Raw genomic sequence first — 13272 nt, forward strand, 5'->3', positions numbered from 1 at the left:
GCATGTCTTTCCCCCACACTCTGCCTACCGGCTCTCTCAGATTGTATACTGGGTATACTATCAAAACTTCCTCATAGGCAGGAAGCTTCAGTGCCAAGCTTAGGGGTAAAAACTCCATTAGCCTGCTGGACTCTGTCGCCCCTGTTGAGGTCCCCAGCCTCGTGGATGTGTATTTGACTGCAACTGTAGGTGTACTAGACATGTTCTGGGATACCTGATACAGCAACGTTTCTATAAGGTTCGATCGCACTCCTAGTATCTCTTCAAATGTCACAGTATTTACACACTCGTTTGTGGCTTTTGTTCATCACAGTCCCTTCTGATCTTGTACCGACTACACTCGTTCTTTATCCTTGTCAACTGTCCTATACTCTCCTTTTCTTATCGCCATGTCTGCATTGATTCGCATTCTCATCATTTCTATTGTGTTTCTGAGCTGTGGATGCCTAGCAGTCCCAACTATTCGTTCAAAAGGCATACAAGTGCTCCCCACAAGAGAACTATAAGAGCGTCTCCCGTCCATCAAGCTCGGCTCCTATGATCTTTCAACCTCACATCTAAACGATGTCCTTATTGACCTGTTATTACTCCTCATCCCTTCTGAATTCTCGATCTAACATCAACAGCACCCACTCATCTCCACTCGATCCTAACTCCGCAACACAATCTAGCCTCGAGATCACCTGCTTAGAATGTACCACCTCGGGCACCGCAACAGTAACCACAACCGGCGCGTCCAAAGACACAGACATGATCAAGGATATCAAATCTTTCTTTGAGAACCCCCTCGACCTTATCTCTCTAGCTTTCGGTCTCAATATCAAAATCTCGTTCGAGGATGTAGCTGGCCATTTCAATTTCGACATCCAAGCTACAGAGAACACGACTTGCTCGCTACCTATTTCTCGAGTTTGACACCACTTGGAGCTGCGGTTAGTGAAGATATCAGCTTTGGTATGATGCTTTTTGAAGATTTGGGGCTTTCGTTAAGCGAGACTGTGGACATGCAGGCTGGCTTTGAGTTTGCGGTTTCCGACGGACTGTATATTATTGTTGAGCCTTTGATTGGGGATCGTTGATCATGGGTTGTAAGTATCTACAATTACATGTTGCTCTCCCAACTTCCATATAGTTATCCGCTTTATTGACTTACTTCCTGAAGTAATGGAGCAGAAGCGAAGGCCCTACCGATACTCATTACGTCTGGCTGCGCCACATTTAAAGCCGCTCTTAGGGTACGTGTCCAAGCAGGTACGACCGTGACTCTCTTCGGCACAGGCTTCGACTTCGAACCCGGCACTTTCGCAGATCTCATCGAATACCAGGCCACGATATCTACCACACCAGCTTGTGAATTGTCCACCACAGAAAGCTTGGATGTTAACATTGGTGCTTTTGCTCATGCTGTGGTGGAGATCAACTTTTCGAAGTTTGGCATGAGTCCGGCTGTCATCACTACAATCTTGGAATTGCCGTTGCCGAGTCTTTGTCTCAGTCGGCAGACCGCGACGTCCGGGACGGCTTTGTCGACGGATTCGGCACTGAATGCGGTCACCACAAGTTTGGTGCTGCCGATGCCGCCCACGACTGTCTCACTTCTTACAGGACCGCTTGCTACGCATGTCATCCCAACTCTAACGAACAATTCAACGGGTAGATTTTTTCTTCAGGCTTCAGGTATATCCTCTACCCAAAAGGTTACTGCCGTTAGATCCATCCCATCAGGCATATTCTACACCAGACCAATAGTAAACAGCACCATCACATCCGCGCCACCACTTACCACATCGACTGTTTATACTACCGAGATCATAACGCTCACATCATGTGCCGACACAGTACTCCATTGCCCGGCAAGCCTGGCGACAGAAGTGCTCATCACCAGCACCAAGATTTTATACACGACAGCATGTTCCGTTGGCGAACCCCTGCATCTTAGCGACCATTCTCCAGCCAAATTTGTGTCCTGATCTCTGCACACTGTGGTATCAGTATCCAAAATTGCTCTGCTCTCAACTTCCTCCATCCTCACTACACATACAACAATCTCTTCAAAATAATTACTCTTCCCTTCACCGCAATTCCCTTATCCTCACCACCACCAACATTAAAAAGAACAGAAGCCCTCGTATCTCTTACTATCAAAACTGTGTCACCACTATCACTCAGACTCACACCCTGCGCCACGCCGCACGTCGAAACAGTCTACACGCCAACATTCACGAACCCCGTGTATACCATGCCAACAGCTACCGTGTCTGCAGTGCCGTATCCACAGTGGAATGTCACCTCCACGTCCTTCTTGCACTCTTTTCCTGTCACTTCAAGTAGAATTGCACGGATCAGTGTCAGCACGAGTAGTGTTGAGCCGTTTGCTGTGTTGTTGAATAAACCTCCCGGGGTGGAAGCTGCGTACGACTCTCCTACTGCTATTCCTACATCTGTTGCTCAGGGTCTTGAAGAGGTTGGAGCTGAGAAAAATAGTAGCAATGGCACTCTGAGAGCAAGTGCTACGGAAAGCCTCAATACCTGCAAGGGTATGTTGGCACCTTTCACTGGTGCAGCATCGGGACCTGTTGGGTCTGGAAGTGCATTTACACTTGCAATAGCTTTGGGTGTTGGAATATTAGTTCTGTGGTAGGACGTACTCCATGATACACGATTCATACATTGCGCTTCAGGCTACGATATTGCATTTCAGTGCTAAATGTAAATAGTTCACACTGGTGTAGATTTCTGCCAATGTAGGGTTGTCTCCCTCGTCACCCACTTCTTTCACCTCTCTCTTTCCACAGAGCCTTCATATCATTCCAACAATTTCGACTCATGAGCCCCATCATTTGGCTAGTATCACGGTAACCGTCTTTGTTGTTCTTCTATCCATCTTCATCTATTCACCCCCGCTTCCTGGGATGCTTCTTTGGTGTCAATACCATCTGCATCCCTTGACTTCTTCTACCGAAAGACGCCTTGGTGCCCGAATATTATACACCCCGGGCATTCGCTAGTCATCGTTAGCTGATATTGTTGGAAGCAGCCAAAGAGGTGAAACATACCTGTATTTCGTACTGACCGATGCCGAACCTTACCCGTAGTAAGGTCACCAACTTCATTGGATTCACATTTTTTGCGGCCAAAATTTGTACTTCCAGGTCAATAGTCCGTTGCTCTGCTGTGAAACTATCATCTTCCGGAAGCTCAGAGCAATTTATGACCACATTGTTCTCTTTCTCCCTCATCGCCACGCCTTTGGCCCGGTAGTCTCTCGAGGCGACTTCGTTTGTTTTTGCTGATTCTTGCAACATGTATGCGATCTTGGCTTGAGAAATGGGATCTGGATAACGGAAGACTTCGATTTCGATGATTTTCAAGGAGACTCGATGAGGCTCTGTAGTCTTTTAAGTCGTTCTTTTTCTAACGATTATGTGAGGCAGAACACGTCACGCCCTTTGATGGTTGCTATTTGGGTTTCGGCGCCGGTCACAGCCTTCATTGGCTGTCGCCTGCATACGGCACGTTGCTCAGCCTCCACCTCACCTTACCACACACGTTCCACTGTCGCTCACCGAGATGCATTCAAATGGATTGCGACTCTAGACATGAGCAAAAATCTGCCTTGGCTAAGGACACCAGGCTCTCCAAAGGTTCTTCTTCTCTTTAAGCCTGGGAGTTCTCTCACAGATGCAGTCATGAGCCCCGGATCATTAATCTGCACCGATTGCACACGATGCAGCCTGATCACGAACCAACAGCCTCGGATGTCAATCTTGAGACTGTTGAGAGCTGAATTGAGTGATGAGGCTTCCAGCCAGTCGAAATATCATGGGGAGCAAAGGGTGTGCGCCACGGCGCCTAGTGAGTTTGGGGCGCAGCCAGCCTGAATGTCCGGCTTGCAGCACCAGCGGGGCCGCAACTAAAGTGCAGAACTGGACGAGGCACATAGAGTGCATACAAGTAACATGATATCGCGCTTGGGTTGCGGCTCAGCTATTGATCACAATGTTGGAAACGCATATTAAAGACATTGTAGGAAATTCGTTTGAGATTCTACTCCTTGGTGGATTTCTCGTCTATTTGTTTTGTCATCTTCTGCCATACATTCTGCTCCCTGTCGGAAAAATGCTCTCGGAGAGTGAATATCCAACCCCAAGTATTGTTATACGCGGACCCGATGACAGCACTACAAGGAAGCCAATCGCTCGCTCCGAAGCTGTGGAAGGCCTGGGTTCGCCCGGCGTCCACGAGGACGACACAGCATCAGCAACTTCGGCGGAAAATACTCCCGAGTCGACTCCATCTAACGACAGAAATGGATATCCTCAACGGCAACTGAAACCTATCCATGCTGTAAGAAGTAGGAAATATGAAGACAGCAGAGCTGTCAGGCAAACTCGGCGAAACCTTGGACGTGATCTCAGCAGAAGTGATCAAGATTCGAGCAGAGAAAGACTCCTCCGGAAGGATAAAACTTCAGAGCCAATCCACTACCTCAACTCCGAATCTAATTCGTGGTCTTCAAGTTGCAGTGATGACTCGGACTCGGACGCAGAGCAACTTCCTCATTCAAGTAAAGACCAGGATGGCCTCCTGAGAGGACAAATTGGGTTAACAGGCGAGCAAAATGCGAGCGGCGACCTCAATACTGATCCAATCTTTGAAGGAATCGTAAGAAAGTTCCCCTCCAAGGTTCTTTCGCTTCTATTAACACTTGTTCTTGCAGAATGGCCCTCTAACGAAGCCAAGTGCAGCTGAAGTTGCGCCTTTCCGAGGAGACGGTGGCATCCCTAGCATTCAAAAAGACCCGAGGAAACTGGAAATCCGAAGTGAGATTACCGATTTTGGAGAGTCTCTGTACGCTAAAGTGGGGCAATCCAGGTCTCGAAATTCGTCATTTTCAGTTACATCTCCTGTTGCTGGGCGACAACATTCCAAGAAGCTCGTGGGAACCCTTCAAGAGCGCCTTTTCCAGGCCCTTGTTCCAACTCAAGAGGGTAAGAAAGAGTTTTCCCCAGGAAAGTTCTCTCTGCCATTGTGAATTTCAAGTGTGTATACAAAGAACTATCGAAGCACCTCGCCGATGTCCACAGCAAGGAAACGATTGCGGATTATGCCAGTAAGATCTGCGGAACAAGTTATGAAGAGGATGGATCCAGGAAAGTCACCTGTTTTCGAAAAATCTTTGTGATCCTGGTGCTCATCGATAAGACACGTTCTATCACCAAGTTTATTGATATTGGCATTTCCGACAGCGACTTGCCGCTGGTTCTGGCCAAGCGAATGGATTCGAAAGGCTCAAAAGAGCTCAGACTCAGTCGTAATCCGGAAAAACACTTAAGTTGTTTCAGCAAGCAATGGAAACAGCTTCATTTTAGAAATTTTGAACACTACCAATGGACTACACTCTCTCCTTTTTTCGCTAAAGGAGGGTACAAACAAGTCAAACATTACCCACTACAAGACCAAGCAATCTTACCGTTCATCTCATGCAGCCCTGACGAAGGCCGTATCGGCAAGACGCTAGCTTTTGAAGGTGGATTCTCAAGGGTTTCAAAGATTGACATACATCCTGATCATCACAACTTCGGTAGCAACTGCGAAAGTGTAAGCCGTATATCTCCTACGCGAGCTCCGAAAATCACTAAATATCACCACCAGCACAATACCAGGAGCTTTGCAGTGAAATGCCTCCATTCTCGAGACAAAAAACAGTTCAAGAAGGAAGTTGAAATGCTCAAACGATTCAGCGACCCAGATGTACCCACCAACAGGCACTTGGTTTCTCTCTTGGCTACGTACCGGCAATTCGGCGCCTATTTCTTGATATTCCACTGGGCTGATGCCGATTTGAGGAGATACTGGATGGAAGTGAAGCCAACTCCAACTATGGACCGAGACACAGTGCTATGGGTAGCTCAGCAGTGTAGAGGTATAGCGGAAGGGGTCGTGGCGATTCACCAGTACAAAAGTTCGAAACTTCGGCCACAGCCAAAGGATGAGGCATTCGGACATCATGGTGATATAAAACCGGAAAATGTCCTTTGGTTTCCAGATAAAGATCACGCGAGTACCAAACAAGGAACGCTGAAGCTCTCTGACTTCGGACTTGCGGAAATGAGCGTCCATCATACGAGGTCTATGCAGCCGAAATCCAACTTTGCAACGTCTCGTTCTTACCAGGCGCCGGAAGTGGAAATAGACGGAACGGGTGCAATTGGTCGTTCCTATGACATGTGGACGCTTGGATGTCTGTATCTCGAATTCATCACGTGGCTGATGGGTGGCTGGGACCTGGTCGGCATCTTTTCTTTCGACAGAATGAAGGAGGATTGTGTCCTTGGCCAGGACTGCCCAACCTTTTATGTGTTGAAGCCAGAGATTCCGGGCAGGAAACACAGAGCGGAAATAAAGCCCTGTGTCTCGAGAGTGAGCCTATAATTAAACACACCTACGCATTTGGACACCACTAACACTGAGTTCTAGTTTATCAGCCAACTCCTCGCCAAAGATTCATGTACTGCGTTCCTTCGCGACTTCATAGAGATGGTTCGGGATGACTTACTCGTCATTAAGGCAACTGACCCCCAAAAACGAGACCGTGCTACCTGTCAAGAGGTGCTGACGAGACTCGGGAACATGCTGCATAGATGTGAGCATAGTAACGGCTACGGATACAAAGAAACCTCTTCGCCTGGGCGCCATGAATGAGATCAATCGAGAATGAAAATGATGTTCAAAATATACTTGCATAGACTTCATGGGCTTATGGGAAGCAAGGTGAACCCGTAGGTCACGCCGGTCAGTTCCAAGGAGATCGTGGGAATGATCAAGGCCATGCTTTGATCTTGCCATCGCATGGTTGGTCACCCTTCTCACCAAGTCCACGGCGAAAATTGTTTACCCCAGCAAAAAGAAACTATTACGATGCCAGGCCGGGGCTGGCCGGCTAAATTAGCCTACTGCAGACATTGCATATTGATAATCATGCAAGCGTCTCGAAGAAGAAGGTAGCCTTCTACAGGCTTGTCAGCCGCAAGCCACATCCTTTGCTCGTGGGGTATTCTTGGGTGCTCGAAGCATCTGCATATCAAATGAAGTAAGTTAATAGCCACAATCTCGCCCAATCTGCGGATGTGCGTGGGCTCAGGTTTGCATGAAGGAGGCGCCCGGGTTCTTCACACCCTCCCACATGCAGCCAGCTGCTCGTCCAGCCTTCCTCGTTCTAGATGAACGCCTGCTGAACTACGCGGGACTGGTTGCATGGTTACTAAAGCAAGTCGCCCTCAGAGTTCTTGAGGCTCCGCTCTTGTTTAATTTCTCCGCTTTTTTAAACGATGTTGGCAGCCTTACTCCCAGCAGCCCTTTTGAAGTGGATTAGTATTGTTTGCGATTTTTGTCAAGCGGTACTTGAATCTTTCAAAGCTTTAGAACACCGTCTACGAAAGAACTCCGAAGCATTTGAAGCAATTGCCATGTCTGCCAATGCAGAGGATCCCGGAAGTTATTCCGGTACTTCCGACAGCGAAGAATGCTTAAGCGACCTGATCCTGAATACACCTGTCCGGAGTGTCATCGATGACCGTGAATTCTTCCCCGCGGGATGTATCGAAGTACTCATGTCGAGAAATTCTGTTACCAAGGAGCTGGCCCTTACCAGAGAAAGCTTGAGTGATAGTTCAAATGTGGAGCTTCTCGCATATATACTGTCGTATGGGAAACGAATTTTTGCTATCTTGCTCGACATTGGCCTCACCGACAATGATTTGATCATGGCCGTGAAACAATTTTCGGACATCTCGTTTGAGGACGCATCATTGCCAGTTTCAACTAGGAACGTTGCAGCTTTGACTTTCTTTCGAGACAATCCTTATCAACCTCCATGGAGCAAAAGACGAATACGCGACTTCCGCTACAAATCAGTTCGAGTACATAGCGCCGGTCTTTTCAAGCGACGAACTAGACATGCAACTTCACCCCAAAGCCATTTTCCCTTTCATTTCACAAGACAGCGATAGGAAAACTGGTGCGTTCGGGGAAGTGTTTCGGGTCGAAATTCATCCATCCCATCATCTGGATCCCATATTAACGGTGCGTTCAAAACCGGTCAACACCGCTGCACGCTAATTCTGACAAGCAATAGTTCAACAACAAAAGATCGGGAATTGCTGTGAAGCAGCTCAAGGGGATTCATTCGACAGACGTGGCAACACTCCGAACACTGAAAGCGGAATGGAAGAAGGAGGTCAATGCTCATATCGACATCAATAAGTGTAACGGGGGTCTCCCACACCCAAATATTATCGAGTTCGTTGTGACTATCACGAGGGGAGGTGATAGATATCTCTTGTTTCGATGGGCCGACGGTGGCAACTTACACGAATTTTGGCAGGCCGATACAAACCCACACCTCAGTGTGACGCTCGTGCGAGACGTTGTCAAGCAGCTTCGTGGACTTGCTGATGCCTTGGAAAAGCTACACGGGTATGGTGGAGGTGATGGATCATACCGCCATGGTGACCTGAAACCAGAAAACATACTCCGCGTCCGAACAAGAGCAGTTACAGAAGGCCTTGATTCTGATATCGACGTGGGTATTCTCAAGATTGCTGATATGGGCTTGTAAGTGCTGAGCAGTCTATCTTTGTTCCCTCGAAGCACGGCTCTCTAAACTTCCTCAGAGACGCCTCAAATGTACTGCTCATCTATTAATGTTTTTATAGGGCTAAGCACCACACTGTCCTGACGGAACTCAGACCTCCTACCAGTATGAAATATTCAACATATAGGTATGAGCCACCTGAGATAGTTCTCGAATCTTCGACCAAGTCGGGGGGTAGATCTCGACGCCAAGATATTTGGTCATTCGGCTGTATCACCTTGGAATTCATAATATGGCTTCTCTATGGAACCTGGTCTTTGAACGAGTTCAACAAGATGTATGTTATTAACGAACTGGATCAACAATGCCCCTATTTTGAAGTAGAAGGCAAAGGCGAGAATAAGCGAGCCAAGGTGCATCCTGCAGTTTCAGAGACCATGGATCTGCTCTCTAGAGACCAGGAATGCAAAGTTGGACAAGACTCAGCTATTAAAGACCTCCTACGTATTGTCCGGACGAAATTGTTAGTCGTGAGTTTAAAGACAGGCGCTGGGTCTCGTGCCACAGCTGGAGAGCTTCGCCAAGCACTTGACGAAATCGTGAGAAAGGGGGAAGAAAACGAGCGCTATTGGTATACAGGGCAATCCCGAAGCAGTAGCCTGCGATTGCCTAGGCTGCGATCTTCGGGACCAGATTTCCTTAATCCCGCGTCAGCTCTTGGACAACCTGCTCCTCGTCCCAATAGACTTGCGACGACTCCATCGGAAAATATCACATTGAATGTGCCCTTGATGCCTTCATTACCCTCAGTCACACAGGCTCGAAGAAACGAATATCGCAATGCAGCAAAGATAGATGTTACGAACTTTCCGGTCGACAATAAGTTCGCAAATGAAGTTGTCAAGACTGTGGAAACAGAGAAGCTCTTTCCGAAGCACGGCCAGTTTTCAAAACGCTGCGAAGCATGTCAAAAAATGGATTTTTTCCAGCCGCTCTTCAGCATCAAAGACTCATTTTCGGATCTTGAGCTGAAGCTTGAGACTTGCGACTTTTGCAAGTTGCGTTGGGAGGTGTCCAAACATCTCCGCGTAGGCAACGTTACGTCAGTAACCTTCACGAGGGACCAGTCTATGTTGAAGTTAAATGAAGGTCGAATACCTGTCATGTCCCTTTGTCGAAGTCCAGGCAAGTCCCAACCCCTTGTACCCAAACACAGCACGATTTACCCATTCTGACAATTAACGCAGAAGCCCAAAGCCTGACTGCCAACTTCATTCAAATAGGATTGCCAAAGCTGCCAGCAGCCGCAAGTAAGACCCATTTTGGCATCGCCCGGCAATTTATCCAAGACTGCAATGCCAATCACCCCAAATGCGTGCCATCCAAGCCATCAACAATGCCGACCAGACTCCTTTACCTCGGGAGCCGCGAAAAGCCCGCCCTTCGAATATACAAGACCAAAACGACAGACTCATTTCAATATACTGCTCTATCCCACCGTTGGGGACCAGGCCCAGAATTTTTCTGCACAAATCAGAAGAATCTGAAGGAATATGAGGAGTCTATTTCCTTCGACGAGCTCCCAAACACTTTCAAAAATGCTGTAGAAACGACTCGGCAGCTCGGCGTACAATATCTCTGGATCGATTCGCTCTGCATCATACAGAAAAGCGAAGGTGACGATGGTGACTTTGCTACGGAGGCGTTACGAATGGAGGATGTGTTCAGCTCTGCATATTGTATACTCGCGGCCAGTAGTGCCTTGGGACCGCAGGATGGCTTTCTGGTTCAACGGAAGGAAAACGATTTTCTAACCTTTGAGATGGGTGGACAGACGGTATATGTCTGTCGTTTCATGGACGACTTCGATAGTCACGTCCTTCACGGTCCACTGAGTGAGCGCGGATGGGTGATGCAAGAGAGGGCTTTGGCCCGCCGGACTATCTTCTTCACAGATCGATAAACCTATTTCGAGTGTGGAGAAGGAGTAAGATGCGAAACCCTGACCAAGATGGAGAAGTACTGTTCCCCTGTAGATCGAAATTCACAAACTAACACACCCGAAGCAAGCTCATATCATTCCTCGGCGACCCCAACTTCCCTTCCAAAATAGCCATCGAGAACAGCGGCAGCGATCGAGGCGAGCGGATCCGTCTCTACGAGGATTTCTACCGACAGTACTCCAGACTTGACTTTACCCGCTGGACCGATCGACCAATTGCCATCTCGGGTCTTCAGAAGCGGCTCCTACGTGATCTCGAGGTCGAAGGTGGATTCGGCGTCTTTGACGATGGTCGCAGCCTTCTTCAGCGGAGTCTCCTCTGGAAAAGAGCTGAAGACGTTTCTACCCTCGAAAAAGTCCTTCTGTTATCTGGAGAGCCGATCGCGGTTCCTAGCTGGTCGTGGATGGGCTATAAAAACCCGATCGACTACTTAGATCTTCCGCTGGGAGACGTGTATTGGACTCCCGACGAGATCGTAAGTCCGTGGACTGGAACGACAAAAGACTCGGACATCGATGGCAGCCAGAATATAGGACGACTCAAGGCTGTTGCTAGAGGATACACTGTTGCGGAGGATCATGAAACTCGATTTCGCATTTTCTATGACATGGATAAGCCATCAGAAGCAAGAGCAAAGACATTGAAATGCGTGGTTATGGGCAGAGCGGTGGCGAAGACACGTGTTGAGGAAACCACACACTATGTTCTCGTGATTACACCAATATCGGTATCCAATGAGGAAAGCATATATGAGAGAGCCGGTGTCGGATATATGGCCGGGAGCTACATCGATTTTGCGGATGCTGGGCTGTTGCAAATGGTGACTATCCATTGAGAATGCTGATTGATGCTATACATAATACATCTTCCTTTTCTCGTCTATGTATTGAAATATCTTTCTCAGACTTACATAAGAATAGCGAGTATTCCCATCTAGGTCCGTCAAAATCAGCTTAATCGGGTGTTTCAGCGCCGAGAAATGTACAGGCTTTCTCGTTGACCCATTTGGATGATTCCCGCTCCCATCTAGCACCACGTTATTCCGTCAAATGCCACAGCCTTCATACTCGGCACTCCCGTGAGCACAATTACTATTATTATAACTGCTTCAATGTAGCCTTGAGTGAGGGTAAACGGCGATGTTAAGACAGATATGGCTGCCTCAGGAGTCGAGCCAGGTATGTTGAAGAAGCTCGTCCGCAGTTGGTCTCTTATCAGGATCCACCTCCAAGATATCTCTAACAAAAGCCCAGTCTGCTTTCGGGACCTCAAAGATATCTCCTATGAAAGACAATGTGATGGGCACTCCATTAGGCGCCAACCTTGGTGAAAAGTTCGAAATCTCGTCTCGCCATGTCCTGGGTATCCGGTCGAGAAATGTCTTGGGAAATTGGATCATTGTCCACAGTGATCGCAAGAATTCTCGATCTCGTTCCTCAGCAGGTACACCTGCAAGACCACCCATAGGCTGGAAGAGCTTTGCACCAGGTTCCATGAGGAGGGAGCCCATCTGAGCAGCAGAGTAAAGATTAGTGTTCATGGTACAAAAGAGTGATGTGGAGCCTCTTACAACAGCTCCAAAAGACCAAATGTCAGCCGGAGTGCCCCAGGGAAGGCCGACCCAAGATTCAGGACTCCGCCAAAACGGATTCGTGATCATGTGCTGTCTTTCCTCACCTCGTTGCGACGCTAAAATAATGTCAGCAGCGAGAAATACCTATGCTTTCTTGGCTGTGCCACAAAACATACCGACTCCGAAGTCGATGACCTTAACTAATAGTTCAGAAGTGGTTGTGCTTGCGGACTTCGAGAACACAATATTCTCGGGTTTGAGGTCTGTAACATGGGAATTTAGCTTCTGTTACACTAATCAGAAGGTTCTTTCTAACCTGTATGGACAATATCTTGCTTATGCGAATGTGAGAGAGCCTTCAGGATTTGCCGTGCAATTGTCTTAATTTGGAGACGTGAAAAACTGTGTTTTTGGGTTAGGTGGTACTTGTGAAGATCGAAATCTAGATGCTCGAAGACGCCTGCTCGTGTTTGTTTATCAACTCCCATCGCTAGATCAATCTGATCTACAAGCTGTCGGATGCCTTCAGTGTCCTTGAGCGGGCCGTTGAGAATCATCATCTCCGTATCCAGCTGGCGCATAGCGATGCTCTGCTCGCTGTCTTTGCAACGCAGTGGGGACTTGATGATGTATTGGCCAGCATCACTAGTAATAATTAATCGGCATAGCGAAGAGCAGAAGGCATTGCAGTGAGTTCCCTACCTTTCGGAGCGAGCAAGCCAAACATGTTGATGGTGGGTACTAGCATGTTCGGTGAGTCGGTATCTACGCTTCGAGACCGCAGTCAAAACTTGTGCTTGCTGAAAGTGTCGGGCAGATAGAGCGCTCATTTTATAGCAATATTCATGTAATGAACCAGTTGTGACCCGTGATGGCAAGATGATAATACTTTTCCTCAGGATAGGAGATCCTCCAGTGCAGGTCAAGATCGGTGCGGCACTAGTCCTAATTGGGTTAAGCGCATTTCGCCCATATTTGCAGGCATTCTTACCGCTGGCCAGATCCGACCCAGCGCTTCAAAATTGGTAGGCTGCGAATTCCTAACATTTCACATGGTGATTGACATCGGACGAGTTTCACAATATGGAGGCGCGCGGTAA

At 47.9% G+C, this 13272-nt stretch overlaps 5 protein-coding genes across 5 annotated transcripts; 4 read left to right on the plus strand and 1 right to left on the minus strand.

Annotated features, from left to right (window-relative positions):
* Positions 1–1081: 1081 nt before the first annotated feature.
* ONS95_001827 (uncharacterized protein) lies at positions 1082–2641 on the plus strand (the record flags this gene model as incomplete). Its single annotated transcript, XM_058495046.1, has 3 exons — positions 1082–1088; positions 1177–1916; positions 1940–2641. 3 exons carry the CDS (start codon positions 1082–1084, stop codon positions 2639–2641), a joined length of 1449 nt encoding a protein of 482 aa, XP_058355356.1.
* Positions 2642–4119: 1478 nt separating this feature from the next.
* ONS95_001828 (uncharacterized protein) lies at positions 4120–6705 on the plus strand (the record flags this gene model as incomplete). Its single annotated transcript, XM_058495047.1, has 5 exons — positions 4120–4665; positions 4721–4991; positions 5057–5601; positions 5656–6423; positions 6481–6705. 5 exons carry the CDS (start codon positions 4120–4122, stop codon positions 6703–6705), a joined length of 2355 nt encoding a protein of 784 aa, XP_058355357.1.
* A 626-nt stretch (positions 6706–7331) lies between these two features.
* ONS95_001829 (uncharacterized protein) lies at positions 7332–10559 on the plus strand (the record flags this gene model as incomplete). Its single annotated transcript, XM_058495048.1, has 4 exons — positions 7332–7922; positions 8138–8616; positions 8718–9781; positions 9844–10559. 4 exons carry the CDS (start codon positions 7332–7334, stop codon positions 10557–10559), a joined length of 2850 nt encoding a protein of 949 aa, XP_058355358.1.
* Positions 10560–10607: 48 nt separating this feature from the next.
* Positions 10608–11434, plus strand: ONS95_001830 (uncharacterized protein; the record flags this gene model as incomplete). Its single annotated transcript, XM_058495049.1, has 2 exons — positions 10608–10615; positions 10663–11434. The coding sequence occupies 2 exons, from the start codon at positions 10608–10610 to the stop codon at positions 11432–11434; spliced, it is 780 nt and encodes a 259-aa protein (XP_058355359.1).
* A 10-nt stretch (positions 11435–11444) lies between these two features.
* ONS95_001831 (uncharacterized protein) lies at positions 11445–13058 on the minus strand. Its single transcript, XM_058495050.1, has 5 exons — positions 12875–13058; positions 12489–12817; positions 12349–12435; positions 12170–12288; positions 11445–12109 (listed from the first exon to the last, which is right to left on the minus strand). Exons 1-5 carry the CDS (start codon positions 13000–13002, stop codon positions 11762–11764), a joined length of 1011 nt encoding a protein of 336 aa, XP_058355360.1. The 5' UTR covers positions 13003–13058; the 3' UTR covers positions 11445–11761.
* Between the last annotated feature and the right edge of the window lie 214 nt (positions 13059–13272).

The sequence above is a fragment of the Cadophora gregata genome (assembly GCF_030347475.1).
Source record: "Cadophora gregata isolate MNR1 chromosome Unknown scaffold_10, whole genome shotgun sequence".
In the NCBI taxonomy this organism is placed as follows: domain Eukaryota; kingdom Fungi; phylum Ascomycota; class Leotiomycetes; order Helotiales; family Ploettnerulaceae; genus Cadophora; species Cadophora gregata.

What these genes read in the sequence shown, in the direction of transcription:
- ONS95_001831 (XM_058495050.1), bottom strand. Translation starts at nt 13,002, where the DNA reads ATGAGCGCTCTATCTGCCCGACACTTTCAGCAAGCACAAGTTTTGACT. An exon ending in GCAAGATATTGTCCATACAG is followed by an intron (nt 12,436 to 12,488) that starts GTTAGAAAGAAC and finishes CCCATGTTACAG; the next exon opens with ACCTCAAACCCGAGAATATT. An exon ending in TTTGGTCTTTTGGAGCTGTT is followed by an intron (nt 12,110 to 12,169) that starts GTAAGAGGCTCC and finishes TCTGCTGCTCAG; the next exon opens with ATGGGCTCCCTCCTCATGGA.